Source organism: Dermacentor albipictus, chromosome 3 (genome assembly GCF_038994185.2).
Source record: "Dermacentor albipictus isolate Rhodes 1998 colony chromosome 3, USDA_Dalb.pri_finalv2, whole genome shotgun sequence".
In the NCBI taxonomy this organism is placed as follows: domain Eukaryota; kingdom Metazoa; phylum Arthropoda; class Arachnida; order Ixodida; family Ixodidae; genus Dermacentor; species Dermacentor albipictus.
Window position 1 is genome coordinate 2774754 of NC_091823.1, and position 14633 is coordinate 2789386.

The 14633-nt window shown below is 44.1% G+C and overlaps 2 protein-coding genes across 12 annotated transcripts in view; one reads left to right on the forward strand and one right to left on the reverse strand.

The window, feature by feature from the left end:
* Nucleotides 1–14633, reverse strand: part of LOC135919931 (transient-receptor-potential-like protein) — a 397285-nt gene that overhangs the window by 244127 nt on the left and 138525 nt on the right. The gene's annotated exons all lie outside the window — the stretch shown is intronic.
* The window catches only part of LOC135919933 (proton channel OtopLc-like), a 153234-nt gene that overhangs the window by 123815 nt on the left and 14786 nt on the right, over nucleotides 1–14633 (forward strand). For all 4 annotated transcript variants that reach the window (XM_065453952.2, XM_065453951.2, XM_065453954.2 and 1 more), the window contains one exon: nucleotides 10740–10906. In XM_065453952.2, the coding sequence (XP_065310024.1) occupies nucleotides 10740–10906 (167 nt within the window). The remainder of the gene's footprint in view (nucleotides 1–10739; nucleotides 10907–14633) is intronic.

Consider the following 14633-nt stretch of genomic DNA (forward strand, 5'->3'; position numbering starts at 1 on the left):
CTTTTTTTAATCTGACGATGGTGAGCTTGAATATCACCTCATCCAGTGCAGCACATCTGCAGGCTTGCAGTGACGCCTGACACCGGAAAAAGATGCCGAGAGCAAGTGGTGCTATACTAATCCAGGTACAACCAGATTAGGAAGACCCACTAAGCTTCAACAAGCACACTCCCTCACAAAAACAGGGATTGGCCTCCCTGGTGCAGTATTTGGCCACTACCTGCCTAATGATTCCTACAATAAACCCATGGCCCTCAGTCCCCATCAGCTGCGGACCACCTGACCAACTGACCAAGGCGGCGGTCAGACCTGTAAGCAGCAGAGGGTGCTAAGGATCTCTGGGTCCGCACAGGCCGCCAATGTAAACTTACCCTGTCAACCTTTAACAGCCGAACTCTGTCGAGTGAGACAAGCTTAGCGGGACTCTTTGAGGAACTATCAGACATTGTTTGGATATCATCGCCCTTAGTGAGATTAGAAGAACTGGTGAGGCTTACACAATGCGGAATAACGGCCATGTCCTCTGCTATAGAAGTCTCCCAGATAAGCAGCAATACAGGGTAGAATTCATAATCCATAAGGACATAGTGGCCGACATTGACGAATTCTACAGCATTAATGAGAGGGTAGCTGCAGTCGTAATCAAACATAATAGGCGGTATACATTAAAGGTAAAACAAGCTTATGCTCCAACATCCAGTCACGAGGATGATGAAGTAGATGAGTTTTATGGAGATGTTGAATTAGCGATAAAAAAAGTGGAAACTTTGTATACTGTAGTAATAGGCGACTTCAATGCGAAAGTGGGGGAAAAGCAGTAGGCGTCGATTCTAGGAACGTTAGAGGAGATGTGCTGGTGGAATTCGCAGGAACGATTAAGCTTCGAATAATGAACACCTTCTTCAGTAAGCGTAGCAACAGAAAGTGGACCCGGAAAAACCCTAAAGGTGAAACAAGAAATGAACTCGATTTCATACTTTCTGTTGATCCCCGCATAGTGCAGGATGTAGAAGTGATAGATAGGGTAAAGTGCAGTGATCATAGGTTAGTGAGGGCCAGGATTCACCTCAATCCGAACAGAGAAAGGGCAAAATTGGTCAACAGTAAGAAGGTCAACCTAGAGGCAGTAATGGTAAAAGCGTAAAGTCTGGCTGGTACTTGCAAACAAATATGCAAAAGGATAGACAGTTGGGCGAGTTGGTACGGTAACATGATTTTGGCTTCTAGCGCGAAGTGAAACACAGACACAGAAAGGAGCAGACAGGACGAGCGCTAACTCTCAACTAAATTTTTATTGAAACGAAGAACATATATATAGGTGATTGCAAAAACCGTAGCATCAGAACATGACAATGTAAAAGCATCAGTTAAACATGTCAGTGGGTATGGAAGTCAAAGAACAAAAATTATTTCAGATTAGTACACGTACTGCGAAGGTACTGGAATTCGCAATCTAACAGAGACAACGAAGCATGACTGACGCAAGTGTCTCCTAATCTTTTTATGTGGAAAGCCTCGATAATTTCCCTCGTGGTTTGGCATCTGTGTCTAGAAAGAATTTTTGTGTCTTTAAAGAAAGGTTTGCATCCACAATCGAAACAATGTGCGGCTAAATGTGATGCGTTAGGGTTGTTTAGTGAATGTTTGTGTTCTTTTAGTCTAATGTTAATGCATCTACCACTCTGACCAATGTAAGCTTTCCCACATTCGAGTGGAATCTGATAAACTATGCCCGTGTTGCAAGGCACTAAAGGGGACACATGTTAAACTCCGCAATCATCTTTTCTCTTATTGCCTTCCTGTTCAAGTCTCCTATTTATCAAAGGGCACATGTTAGCCAACTTTCGTGGGGCCGAGAAAACGGTACTCACGTCATACCTATTGGCCACATTCCTTAAACCATGGGATAATCTATGTACGTAGGGTACTACAGCAAACTTTGTATCTTTTTTCTGTTTTTCTTGTTTCTTACCAGGGCTTTTAACCCATTTTACAAGTTTTTCGCAGGTTAGTGATAATAGATGCACGGGATAGCTAGCCTTTCCAAGCCTTTCTATCTGTTGTGAAAAACTTTGTTGCATATTGTGCGGACATGATTTAGTAATGGCAGACCTAAGAGTTGAATAAGCTATCCCCTGTTTAACAAGTTTAGAATGGCAAGAAGAAAATTCTAGCAGTGGCTTCTTGGCCCTAGGCGAATAATGCCAACAGACATGCTCATCCTGGAACGTTAAGCACAGATCTAGAAATTGTAATTTGTTGCCCTGGATAATTTCTAGCGTGAAACCTAGGCCCCCACCACATTCCCTAAAAACCTTTAAAATATCCGTTGCTTTCTTGGTATAGTTATCGCGAGAACAAAACACCAGATAGTCGTCTACGTATCTAAACACATGCACGGCCAATTCCTTAAGATTGTTTTGTAGTTTTCTATTAACGCGACTTAGGTAAATGTCACTCAAAACAGGCGCAACTTTAGAACCAATACAAACTCCTGATTTTTGTACATATACAGAACTACCCCATTTTACAACAGTATTCCTTATGTAAAACAACAACAGTTCTAAAAAAGATTCCACAGGCATCCCACAGTCCTGAGTAAACCGGAACTCATCATTGTTGAGCGTCAGTGCTTCTTTAACACTACACAGTAGTTCCGATTGCGGAAGCGAATAAAAAAAGGTCTTTAACATCAACACTGATCGCTGAGCATTTACCTGGATTATTTTCTGTTAGAAAGGCCACAATTTCTTCCGAATGTCTTATCAGGAAGGGGTCGTTAAGACGAACTGAAGACAATACATTATGCAAAAAGGTTGAGACAGCGTACTGCCAAGTTCCTTTTTCAGAAATAATGGCTCGAAAGGGAACTTCCGGCTTATGTGTCTTAGCACTCAAAAATATTTCGAGGTGCAGACCCTTGGAACGTTTAACTCCCGACGCGAGGCACTCCAGTCCAAATTTCTCAAGCAAATCAATTGCAGTTTTTTTTCACTTTCTTTAAATTGGCAATTTTTGGAACAAAGTTTTTGTCAATAGCGGTTTCAGCTTTTTGTGCGTACAATTCTTCAGGAACAACAACAAAGAAACCTTCTTTGTCCGCAGTAACCAACCTAAGCTCGTGCTTGACGAAAAAACGCGACACACCGGTTAGGTTGTCTGACTTACAGGGCTGAGGTACAGTCCTCGCGATCACATCAACGCATTCAGTCACACACCTTGGTCGAAAGTCTTCAGTGACCCAACGAGAAATGGATCTAGACATGCTGACCTTTTCCGGAGGTGACAGTTCAGGTTCACAGGCAAACTTTGGTCCCTTGCGCAGAGTGCTTTCGATGTTAGCTGGGAGTTGTTGATCGCCGAGCACAAGCACTTTTCCTTGGTCCCGTGTAGTCTTATCCTTCTTCGGTAACGACAGACGAGCATGGGCCCATAGGAATTCCGTGGCCTGCTCTGCGATCTTAATCCATTCTCGAAAACATCGTCGTTGGCCTTCCGGAGATGGCGCTTTCCCGCACAAAACCAGTAGCTTGTCCCTGAAGAAACGGACCTGCCGCCAGAGTTCCGAGTTCAGGATCCGGGCCATCCTTCTGGAGTGTCCTGTTGAAGGTTTCATGCTCCCAAAGACTGCTTGAATATCCTATTTTTGTTCTTTGACTTCCATACCCACTGACATGTTTAACTGATGCTTTTACATTGTCATGTTCTGATGCTACGGTTTTTGCAATCACCTATATATATGTTCTTCGTTTCAATAAAAATTTAGTTGAGAGTTAGCGCTCGTCCTGTCTGCTCCTTTCTGTGTCTGTGTTTCACTTCGCGCTAGAAGCCAAAATCATGAAACAAATATGCAGCCTTAGAACAGAGACATGACGATGACATAGAGGTAATGAATTAAAACGTAACTAGGCTGGCTTCAGAGGCAGCAATTGAAATCGGAGGCAAGGCACCAAGGCAACCAGTAGGCAAGCTGTCTCAAGTAACAAAGGACCTAATGAAGAAACTACAAAAATGAAAGTGTCCCACTCAACAGATTAGATAGAATTCACGGAACTGTGAAAACTGATTAACATGGCGAAAATAAGTCATATTCGAAATTATAACATGAGAAAGACTGAAGCAGCTGTGAAAAATGGACGCAGCCTGGAATCAGTGAAAACGAAACTTGGTATAGGACAAACCAAGATGTATGTACTGAATGATAGGCAGGACAATATCATCAGCAATCTCGAAGGGGTAGTAAAGGTAGCGGAAGAATTCTATACTGACCTGTACAGTACCCAGAGGAATCGGTATACTTCTATTAGAAAAAAGTAATGAACAAAATACAGAAATTCCTATAACTAGCGATGAGGCCAGAAGGGCCTTGCAAGTCATGAAACGAGGCAGAGCGGCAGGAGAAGATAGAATAACAGTCGATTTATTCAAAGATATAGCATGTCTACAGCGTGTTTACAGGAGGTATTCAGAGACCTGGATTGGGAAGAATTGGGGATAAGAGTTAATGGAGAATACCTTAGTAACTTGCGATTCGCTGATGGTATTGCATTGCTTAGTAACTCAGGGGACCGATTGTAATGCATGCTCACTCACCGCGCGAGGCAAAGCAGAAGGGTGGGTCTAAAAATTAATCTGCAGAAAACTAATGTTTAACAGTCTCGGAAGGGAACAGTAGTTTACGATAGCTAGCGAGGCACTTGAAGTGGTAAGGGAATACATCTGCTTAGGGCAGGTAGTGACCGCAGATCCGGATCATGAGAGGGAAATAATCAGAAGATTAAGAATGGGCGGGGTGCGTTTGGCAGACATTCTGAGATCAATAACAGCAGGTTGGCATTATCGCCCAAGAGAAAAGTATATAGATGTTGTGTCTTAGCAGTACTCACTTACAGGGCAGAAACCTGGAGGTTTACGATAAGGGCGCTACTTAAATTGAGGACGACGCAACGAGCTATGGAAAGAAGAATGATGGGCGTAACGATAAGGAATAAGAGAAGAAAAAATTTGGTGAGGGAACAAACTCGAGTTAATGACATCTTAGTTGAAATCAAGAAAAAGAAACGGGCATGGGCAGGACATGTAATGCGGAGGGAATATAACCGATTGTCATTAAGGGTTACGGGGGCAGCAGAAAGTTAGGTGGACGGATGAGATTAAGAAGTTTGCAGGAACAACATGGCCACAATTAGCACATGACCGGGGTAGTTGGAGAAGTATGGGAGAGGCCGTTTCCCTACAGTGGACGTAACCAGGCTGATGATGATGATGAAGGTGTTGAAAGAGACATAATGATTAGAAAACTGGTGGTTCTTTATATAAAGTGTCTATCGACGGCAACGGTCCCGGAAAACTGGAAGAATGCATACATTATGCTGATCCACAGAAAGGAAGACGTTAAAGAAATGAAAACTATAGACCCTTTAGCTTACTCCCGGTATAATATAAAATATTCACCAAAATAATGTCCAATAGAATAAGGGCAACACTGGACTTTTGTCAACCAAGGGAACAGGCTGGCTTCAGGAAGGGATTGTTCATAACAGGATATCCGCAAGTTATATACAGTGATGTATAGCTCTGAGATTTCTACGACTTAACACTTGTTTTATTACAAATCTTTTCTCGTTTATCAAATCCATAACCGTATTGAATTGTTTCCTCTGGTTGAAATATAACTGTTTGTAACAAGTCGATTTCTATATTGATTTTTCCTGTACATTGTGTATTTATTCTAGATACTTGTAATTTGATAGGATTTCAGATATTCATTTTTCTAAGAAACTGTTTTGTAGTTATTTTTATGACGACTGTAAAAACTGCTTAAACTTTTCGGTATTACCATTACATTTACATTACTTAGTATGTGCCCTATAGTACTAGGCTGTCTGTTAAGTTTATATTTTCGATTTATTTTACGGTAGGGCTGTTACCGCTCAGAAATATTTCTATGGGGGGTGACCTAGTCAAGCTGTTCTGACAAACAGCTTTTTGTCACTGTCCTTCTTTGTGTATCATAGACAGAACGAAAATAAAGATTGATTGATTGATTGATTGATTGATTGATTGATTGATTGATTGATTGATTGATTGATTGATTGATTGATTGATTGATTGATTGATTGATTGATTGATTGATTGATTGATTGATTGATTGATACGCTACAATGTAGCACATCCATGGCATTATTCAGGTAATCGAGAAATCCGCAAAGTACAAGTCTCTCTATATGGCTTTTATAGATTACGAAATGGCATTTGATTCAGAAGAGACAGGAGCAGTCATACAGGCATTACGTAATCAAGGAGTACAGACCACTTACGTAAATACCTTGGAAAATATCTACAGAAGTTCCACAGCTACCTTAATTCTACACAAGAAAAGTAGGAAGATACCTATAAAGAAGGGGGTCACAAAGGAAGACAAAATCTCTCCGGTGCTTTTCACTGCGTGCTTGGAAGAAGTATTCAAGCTATTAAACTGGGAAATCTTGGGAGTAAGGATCAACGGTGAATATCTCAACAACTTTTGGTTTGCCGATGACATTGCTCTATTCAGCAACACTGCAGACGAGTTACAACAAATTATTGAGGACCTTAACAGAGAGACTGCAAGAGCGGGGCTGAACATTAATATGCAGAAGACAAAAATTATTATGAATAGCTGGGCAAGAGAGCAAATATTAAAGATCGGCAGCCAGCATCTAAAATCTGTGAAGGAGTACGTTTACCTAGGTATACTAATCAAAAGGAGCCAGAGAAGGAAATGAGAAGGAAATTCATGAGAAGGAGAAGGAAATCATGAGAAGGAAATTCATAGAACAATAAAAATGGGTTGGATCGGATACGGCATACATTGTCAGCTCCTGACTGGAAGCTTACCATTGTCATTGAAAAGGAAGGTGTACAATCAGCGCATTTTACCAGTGCTAACATATGGGGCAGAGATCTGGAGACTGACAAAGAAGCTTGAGAACAAGTTAAGGACCGCACAAGGAGCGATGCAACGATTGCTAGACATAACGGTAGGAGACACAAAGAGAGCACTTTGGATTAGAGAGCAAACGGGTATAGACGATATTCTAATTGACATCAAGAGAAAAAATAGAGCTGGGCAGGTCATGTAATGCGCCGGTTAGATAGCCGTCGGACCATTAGGGTTACAGAATGGGTACCAAGAGAAGGGAAACGCAGTCGAAGACAGTGAAAGACAAGTTCGAGCGATGAAATTAGGAAATTCGAAGGCGCGAGTTGGAATCGGTTGTCGCAGGACAGGGGTAATTGGAGATCGCAGGGAGAGGCCTTCGTCCTGCAATGGACGTAGTATAGGATGATGATGAAAACGGCATATTGTAATTAATTAAAGGCAATAATATAATTAACTAAACGCGTAAAGGATCATTGTCATGGGAAATTTCATCACCTATTTCGCAGCTGAAGTCATTCGTTGAAGGAACGCTACTAAGATAAACCAAGTCAAGAAAGACACTGTGTCACGCGGAACCGTTGACCTATTAGCTCAACCCACAACATAAAGGACAAATTGGGTTACATTCAACCAATACGTCATTTTCTCAGAGGAGGAGGATGACGAAAAACATTTATTGTGCTCTAAATTTGTGTAATTTTCACGGGCTTCAGACGGCTTCTTCCATCTTCTGATGGCGTCTTCCGTCTTCTTCAGACAGGGTCGGTTCCCCTGGTCCAGGGCTCCGCTGAGGACTGCTGTCCAGTGAGCTCGCCGGACCAATCCACGCTGGATGTCTAGGTTTTCGTGGGAGAGCATCCCCTCCCACTGTTCAGGACTCGTGTTATCTACTCTGGATACATGATCGTTCTTCTGACAGATCCATGTTACGTGGAAGAGCGTTGGCTTATCTTCGCACCACGGGCATGTGTCATCGTACTGTGTGGGGTAAGCTTTGCTAAGGGTGTTTAGATTGAGGAAGGCCCCTGTCTGCAGTAGTCTCCACTGTACTGCTTCTTGTCTGCTTATTTCTTCACATGGCGGTTGGCACTTCATTCTCACCCCCCCTATCGTAATTTAGGATTTCTGAGTAGCTCAGGGGGACCGGGTTGGGTTTTTTGAGGTCGAGTGAGTAGGACGCTCCGGTAGTGTGCCCTCGAGCTATCCTATCGGCCTCTTGGTTCCCTTGAACCCCAGTATGCCGTGGTACCCATACTATGACGTGCTGTAGTTGTTAGTTTTTCTGTTGCGGGTCGCTCGAGCAGAGTATGCGGAGTGCTCTGCGACTGATATTGCCGTTTGTGTAGTTACGGCATGCTGCTTGCGAGTCGGTTAGTATTGTTAGGAACCTGTTGGCTCGGTAGCCCTCCCCTGCCTCTAGAGCTACGGCTGCCTCCTCACCCTCGACTACCATGCAGTCCTCGCTTGACGCACTGGGCATTTCTTCGTAACTCGAGTTAATCACCGTTGCTGTAGCTCTGTTCTTGGTTTGCCCTTGTGTTTTGGTATATACGGCGGCATCCGTGTATACCGTGCCTTTCTTGGTTGCCAGTGTTTGTTGTATGTATTTGGCCCTGGCTTCCCTGCGTTCCTTGTGCAGATTTGGGCCCATGTTTTTAGGAATAGGCGCTACCTTCAGCGTACTGCGGTGTTCGTCCGGTATCTGTCCCATTATTTGGATTTCTTGAGTTGCGCCTCCGTAGCCGCATCTTCTGAGAAGCTCTCTGCCCGTTGAGGTCTGCTTTAGCATGTGCAGCTGAGCGATTGGTTGGGCTTCTCTCAGCTCTTCAAAGGTGTTATGCAGTCTCAACGCGAGCAGCTTCTCTGTCGAAGCTGTTCGGGGTAGATGGAGCGCTACCTTGTACGCTTTTCTCAATATTGTGTCTGCTTGCTGCAGCTCGCTCTTGATACAGTTGTAGTACGGGAGACTGTACACTACTCTGCTGACTACTGAGCTTTTGACCAGCTTCAGTGTGTCTCCCCCTCCCGCATGCCGCGTCTTTTACTGAAGTCGACTTGCAGCTTTTTGTGCGGCTTCGGGCTCATAACTGTCTTCGCCTGCTTCCAATCTTCCGGGACCGTTTCTTCTTTCCAAAGCTCCTTGAGGTGTTCGGTTAGTTCCGCGATTCTGTCGTCGCTGAGGTTGCGGATGGGCTCAGAACTTGTATATTTGAAAGTAAATTGAACATCGCTGAAATATGGTCTGTCACATTTCGGGTCAGCGTTCACACAGCGGTGTTTTTACAAGTTGTGTGCTGCCTAATAGAAAGCATAGCTTTGGTAGTGTGTGTGAACCAGTGGATGAGAATGTTACAACTACACCAAAAGCTTTGCTACAGTCCACAGATCTTTGCTATGACAGAAAAATGCCTTTCTAAATAAAATTTGAACTCGAGCTTAATGTTTTTGCGGTCTCAATTTGGTTTAACGGAACGAAACACTACCATCACAACTTGCGAATTTAACGCCGCCCACACGGTGACGGGCAGCGTTTTTTACAGCTATGGCCTTCTTCTTGACGCTTCCATTGGTAAACAGGAGTTTGCGGTTTATGTGGTTTTGAACGCAATTTAGACAGTATGTCCTTCTGTTTTCTCTTCTGATTACGTGGCGGCATGAATTCATGTGTCTGGGAATGGGCACCGTGGTGAGTAATGGAGAAGTGGCGTATGGAAGCATGTTAAGTTGTTTTGGTAGTGACTGTTCTGTAGGGCCAACGCCTATGCAACTCAGTATGGCTCTACTCGCCGGATACAAATGGAAGAAAATGTTGTACCCTAGCGTAGTATGTAGGCTTTGTTGGCTTCACAAAATCGTGTCTACCCGGTCTTCGCCTTCGACGAAGTTTGATAAAGCTAAAGACAATGGGCACGTCGTTAGAACAAGGAAACGATGCCTTCGTATACAAAACTGGCATTTCTGGCATTTATTTTGCGTGTGAAAGTTATTATATATATAAATATATATATATATATATATATATTTATATATATATATATAAATATATATATATATACATATATATATATATATATATATATATATATATATATATATATATATATATATATATATATATACATATATATATATATATATATATATATATATATATATATATATATATATATATATATATATATATATATATATATATATATGTGTGTGTGTGTGTGTGTGTGTGTGTGTGTGTGTGTGTGTGTAAACGCGCAACGCACGCGTAATGCGGAGGTTGTGGGTACGGCTTCCGCAAGGAGAAAGTTATCTTTTTGTCCACTTTAATTTCCCTTTCCTTTCTTATTTTCTACATAGGCATGAATTCTTTTCCCTCCTTCTCAACAAGCTTGAAATGAACCCGCCGACTTACATAACGCCTGCAATAACGCGGCACACAAGTCAGTATAATCCTGACTCACTAACACACCCTGTTATGCTCGAACTGATACGTTTAAATTTACGTTTTTTCTGCGAACAATATCGGATTTAAACGACGCTTTAAACACACACTGTGACTAAAAATTGTATAAATTTGTAATTGCCCGTCCCTGATTTGTTCACTATTGTTTGTATGTATTATATGGACCATGTGCTTGGACCGAAATGTCCGCAATCTGTTCTATTTAAATAAAATATTTCCATTTCTTTCAGAGCTAATTTCCCCGATGCTTTCGTCGGATTCATTGTCTGCTGGCTTTTTATAGTGATGATTAATAAAAATCTAGGCCCTCGGTTTTCCTTGTTCTCTCATTTGTATATATACTTTGTTTCCGTGCAGTGTTTTGTTCCGGGCACATAATCCACGAAGGCCTAATGCTTTCCAAGCATGTAATTGACTGGAATCGAGACCCTGAAAACTGCCAGGACATCATGAGCATCCTTCTCCACACGCTGAAGCCGGTGTATTCTTTTTACCAGCTATTCATCATATTCAAGTATTCGAATGTAAGTACAAATTTTGCAATGTTAATCGTGAACAGCGTTTTATTCTTGACAGCCTGATGCTGCAATCTTAGTTTACCAAAGATTGTGTCTTTGATAAACTAAAGTAGCTGTTTTGTAACGCAGTACTGTTTCTCGCATATCTAAGTTAGTTGGTTTGATGCCTGCGGCATAAGCGCGGCCGCTGACTGTGGTTGAAACAGGTTTTGCGCTACAAGTTGCAAGCACTGACTGGCTGCATCAAATGCGATACAGAACTGAGTTCTCTTCTTTCTATGTGAAAGAAGGGTTGCATATACCGCGTCTCATTGTCCCACGCGTCAGTCAACGCCAGGCAAAAAAAAAACGAAAAAGAAAGCGAAGCTGACTGACACACATATCTTCAAGTTCCAAATTTTTTCATTCTCTTCTGTTTATCCGTCTATTTTAAGGGCTCCTAAACCATCCAGCGGTCGTAATTTCGTTGTTTTGCAGTTGTGCACGAGTCTACAACGAACACGTACCCACGGAAGTATTTGGAAATGGTGCCGTAATTCAGCGGAGTTACACGCGTTTCATGATCGAAACGCGGCCCTCGCTCGTTTCCCTCTTCCATTCTCTCCCTTCATCGGCTGGTCTCATCGTCGCCAAGTGCTCCTCCAAATGTCACGTAACATGCGTCATTGCCAACGCGCTTTTCAAAACACTGTTCACTGCCGCTTACCGCGACTCCGCGCATCTCGGCCACGAGCTGTTGCTGGCGTGGCGGCCCGTGCTCCTGCGAAGCGTCTACGCACCCGGTGTTGCGCGCACGTCTAGAAAGGCTCCTCAATATATAGGATTCGTACGGTGACTCGCCTCCGCTGGAGGTGAACAGCCGCCGTCGCTGCCTTGCCTAGATCGCGGCGACGATATGGGTGGGCACGTTCTTCTTTTTTCGCCCACCGTCTGTTAGCCGGTTCCGCGCTAATGGCGTCGTCAATGCAGGTGCGCGTGCAGCACCGAAGTGGCACCCGCAAACACGTAAATCGCCGTTGCGCTTTGATTCTGCCGGAACTGCAATGCGCTCAAGCCTGGCATTGCGCAGGGCGCCATCATGAGGCAGCCGGTGTCGCGTCATTTCGTTTTTTCCATTCGGCGCTCTTGCAGCCATACTCCGCACACGAATGCCTTCTAGCCGTAGAGAAACATGGTCGGACTCTTTTCGTGCAGCTAGTGAGACCGCAAGGCACGGCTGCGCTGGAACGCGAGCGATTTGGCACTTGCGTTATGGGCCGTAGTTACCGATTCGTAAGTGCGCACAAGCGAGCAACATGAGGAGGAAGAGCAGGGAGCGCGCCTACCTGCTTGCAGACTAACCGAAAGTCGTAGATTCTTGTTCGACCAATCGACAGCATCTGCTCCTAGATACACCCTTGTGACGTCACGACGAGCGTTAGGGATAGCGGAAGGGCCAAAAGAGGAGCAGAGGACTGTCTTTTCTTTTGTTTTGTTTTGGCGCGCCCGCGGCGCGAAGCGCTGCAGCGTTTGGCATCGTTGATTGTGACGGCATTTTGCAGTTGATGCACGCGGTTACTTGCAGTGTTTAAAAAATATCGGAGCTGCTTTAGGGGCCCCTTAGCCGCCCGATTCATGGTCAATGCCTCGCTGCGGGTATATGCCCCCACCATTCATGTCAACAGGAACGTCAAGAGCATGGGAATAAATTACAGTCCCAACTCACTTTCCTGGTTGTGGACACAATGATTGGTTAATGAACTAGTTTTCTGTTACCAGATTGCAGTCTTGCAAATCGTGAGAAGAGCTGCAAATATACGGTAGATTTCCCATTTATTCTGTCAAACAAGTCAGGGTCGTCAGGGATCATCCTCTCTTTACCATCCTGCCTAGCGGTAGCGCTTGTTGTCTTAGCTCACAAAGACCAACACGTCATGTGCCGATAAACATCTTTTATGTCCTCTGATGTCCTCGCTCATCGCAGTTCGCTCAACATCGCTCACCGACTTCTCACTATACGATATTCTCCCAGCTGTTAAAATGAAAAAACACTACCTCTTCCGTAGCTCATAATTCCTTAACCTAGTTTCTTTTTTCCGTCGAGTGCCTTTCCGTGCTGCTGGTACCGGTGCAGTCGTGCTTTGGTGTTGCGAGGATGGCTCCGTACGCTGTGGTTCAGTTTTGCACTTGTGCTGTTTCTTATTTCCATGATGTATATGGAAATGTCACATGCAGCTCGGCTGCAGGCAACGCACTTCCCTGTAGAGAATGTGTGTCGGGATCAAGGCACCGTCCACTTTAGGAGACTAAAATGGTTGGTTATCAACTTTCCCGCGGCTTCTGGGTAGATTTCATGAGACTTCGAAGCTTTTCATATTCGTCTGCCTTCCAGAAGAAATGAAGCTTGTCCTCGCCGTTCAATAATCCCCTTGCGGTCCGAAAACTGTGAGGAAATCTGAAATCTTGCCGTGGGCTTGCCCCATAGGCAGGCGTAGTCACCGACGGTAAAGTGTCTTTATCGGGCTCTGCGACGTTTGTAGGTATACCGCTTCAAAGAAGCTTGTTTCTGTTTTGCACCCTGGTGCAGGAGTTTCGTAGCCTTGTGCGAGGTTTCCACAAAAAGAACCAGCCGGTAGTAGACTGACGATGTCATGTCGCAAGCGTGGCGGGTCGTCTGTGCAGCAAGACGGCGGGTGCGGCTCCCGCCGTGGAACGAAGGAGGAGCACCGCTGTAGTCGCCTAGATAGTCTGTGACGACAGTGCGAATGCCACGCCCCTAACATACTACCAGCTGCACGCAGGACTTCAGGCCTCTGTTGGACCGTTCTACGAGACCGCTTGCCTGTGAATAGTAAACGGAAGAGAAACAATGACGTATACCACACTTCTGAAGGAAAGCTTCCAACTCCCCCAAGGCAAACTGTCGTCCTTGGTCGGAAACTATCTCCATAGGATAGCCCTCGCAAGAAAACAATTCTACCAGCAAGTTCTTGACCATTACAGTAGAATAGTGTCTTCTAAAAGTGACCTCTGGCCACTTGCTGTGATAATATAAGCATCGCGGCAAAGCGGCAATCAATGGGAGCTTCTTCAAAGGTCCAATAATATCGACAGCAATCTTCTCCCAAGGTGTTTTTGGAAAACCTGCGGGCTGCAGAGGTGCTGCAGTTAGCCCCATAGACATCTCATGGGACTGGCAAACAACACAGGTTCTTACAAGTTGTTCAACATGTTCGTCCACCGATAGTCCCCAGTAAACTATCGCAGTCGCCCTTTTGTTTGACTGATTCCCGGATGGTATTCGTCAGCGACGTCCATAGAGAGACGAGTAAGGGTACCTAGAACCGCTATGCTGTCACCCCGATAAACTAATACCCCTGTCACACGGGAAGATTTCATGTCATTCACATCGAATGGCATTCACATGTATACAACGGAGATTATATCCGATTATATCATCGGCGTTATTGAGATCAGAACTGTTGAGGCTTATACATTGCTGAATAAAAGACATGTCAATTGCTATGGAGGTCTCCTAAATAAGAAACAATACGGGGTAGGATTCCTAATCCATAAGCACATAGCGGGAAACAATGACGTATTCTACAGCATTAATGGGAGGGTAGCTATAGCCGTAATCGAACTTAATAAGAAGTATTGATTAAGGGTAGTACAAGCCTCCGCTCCAACATCCAGTCATGATGATGAGGGAAGTCATCATCATCAGCACCAGCCTGGCTACGCCCACTGCAGG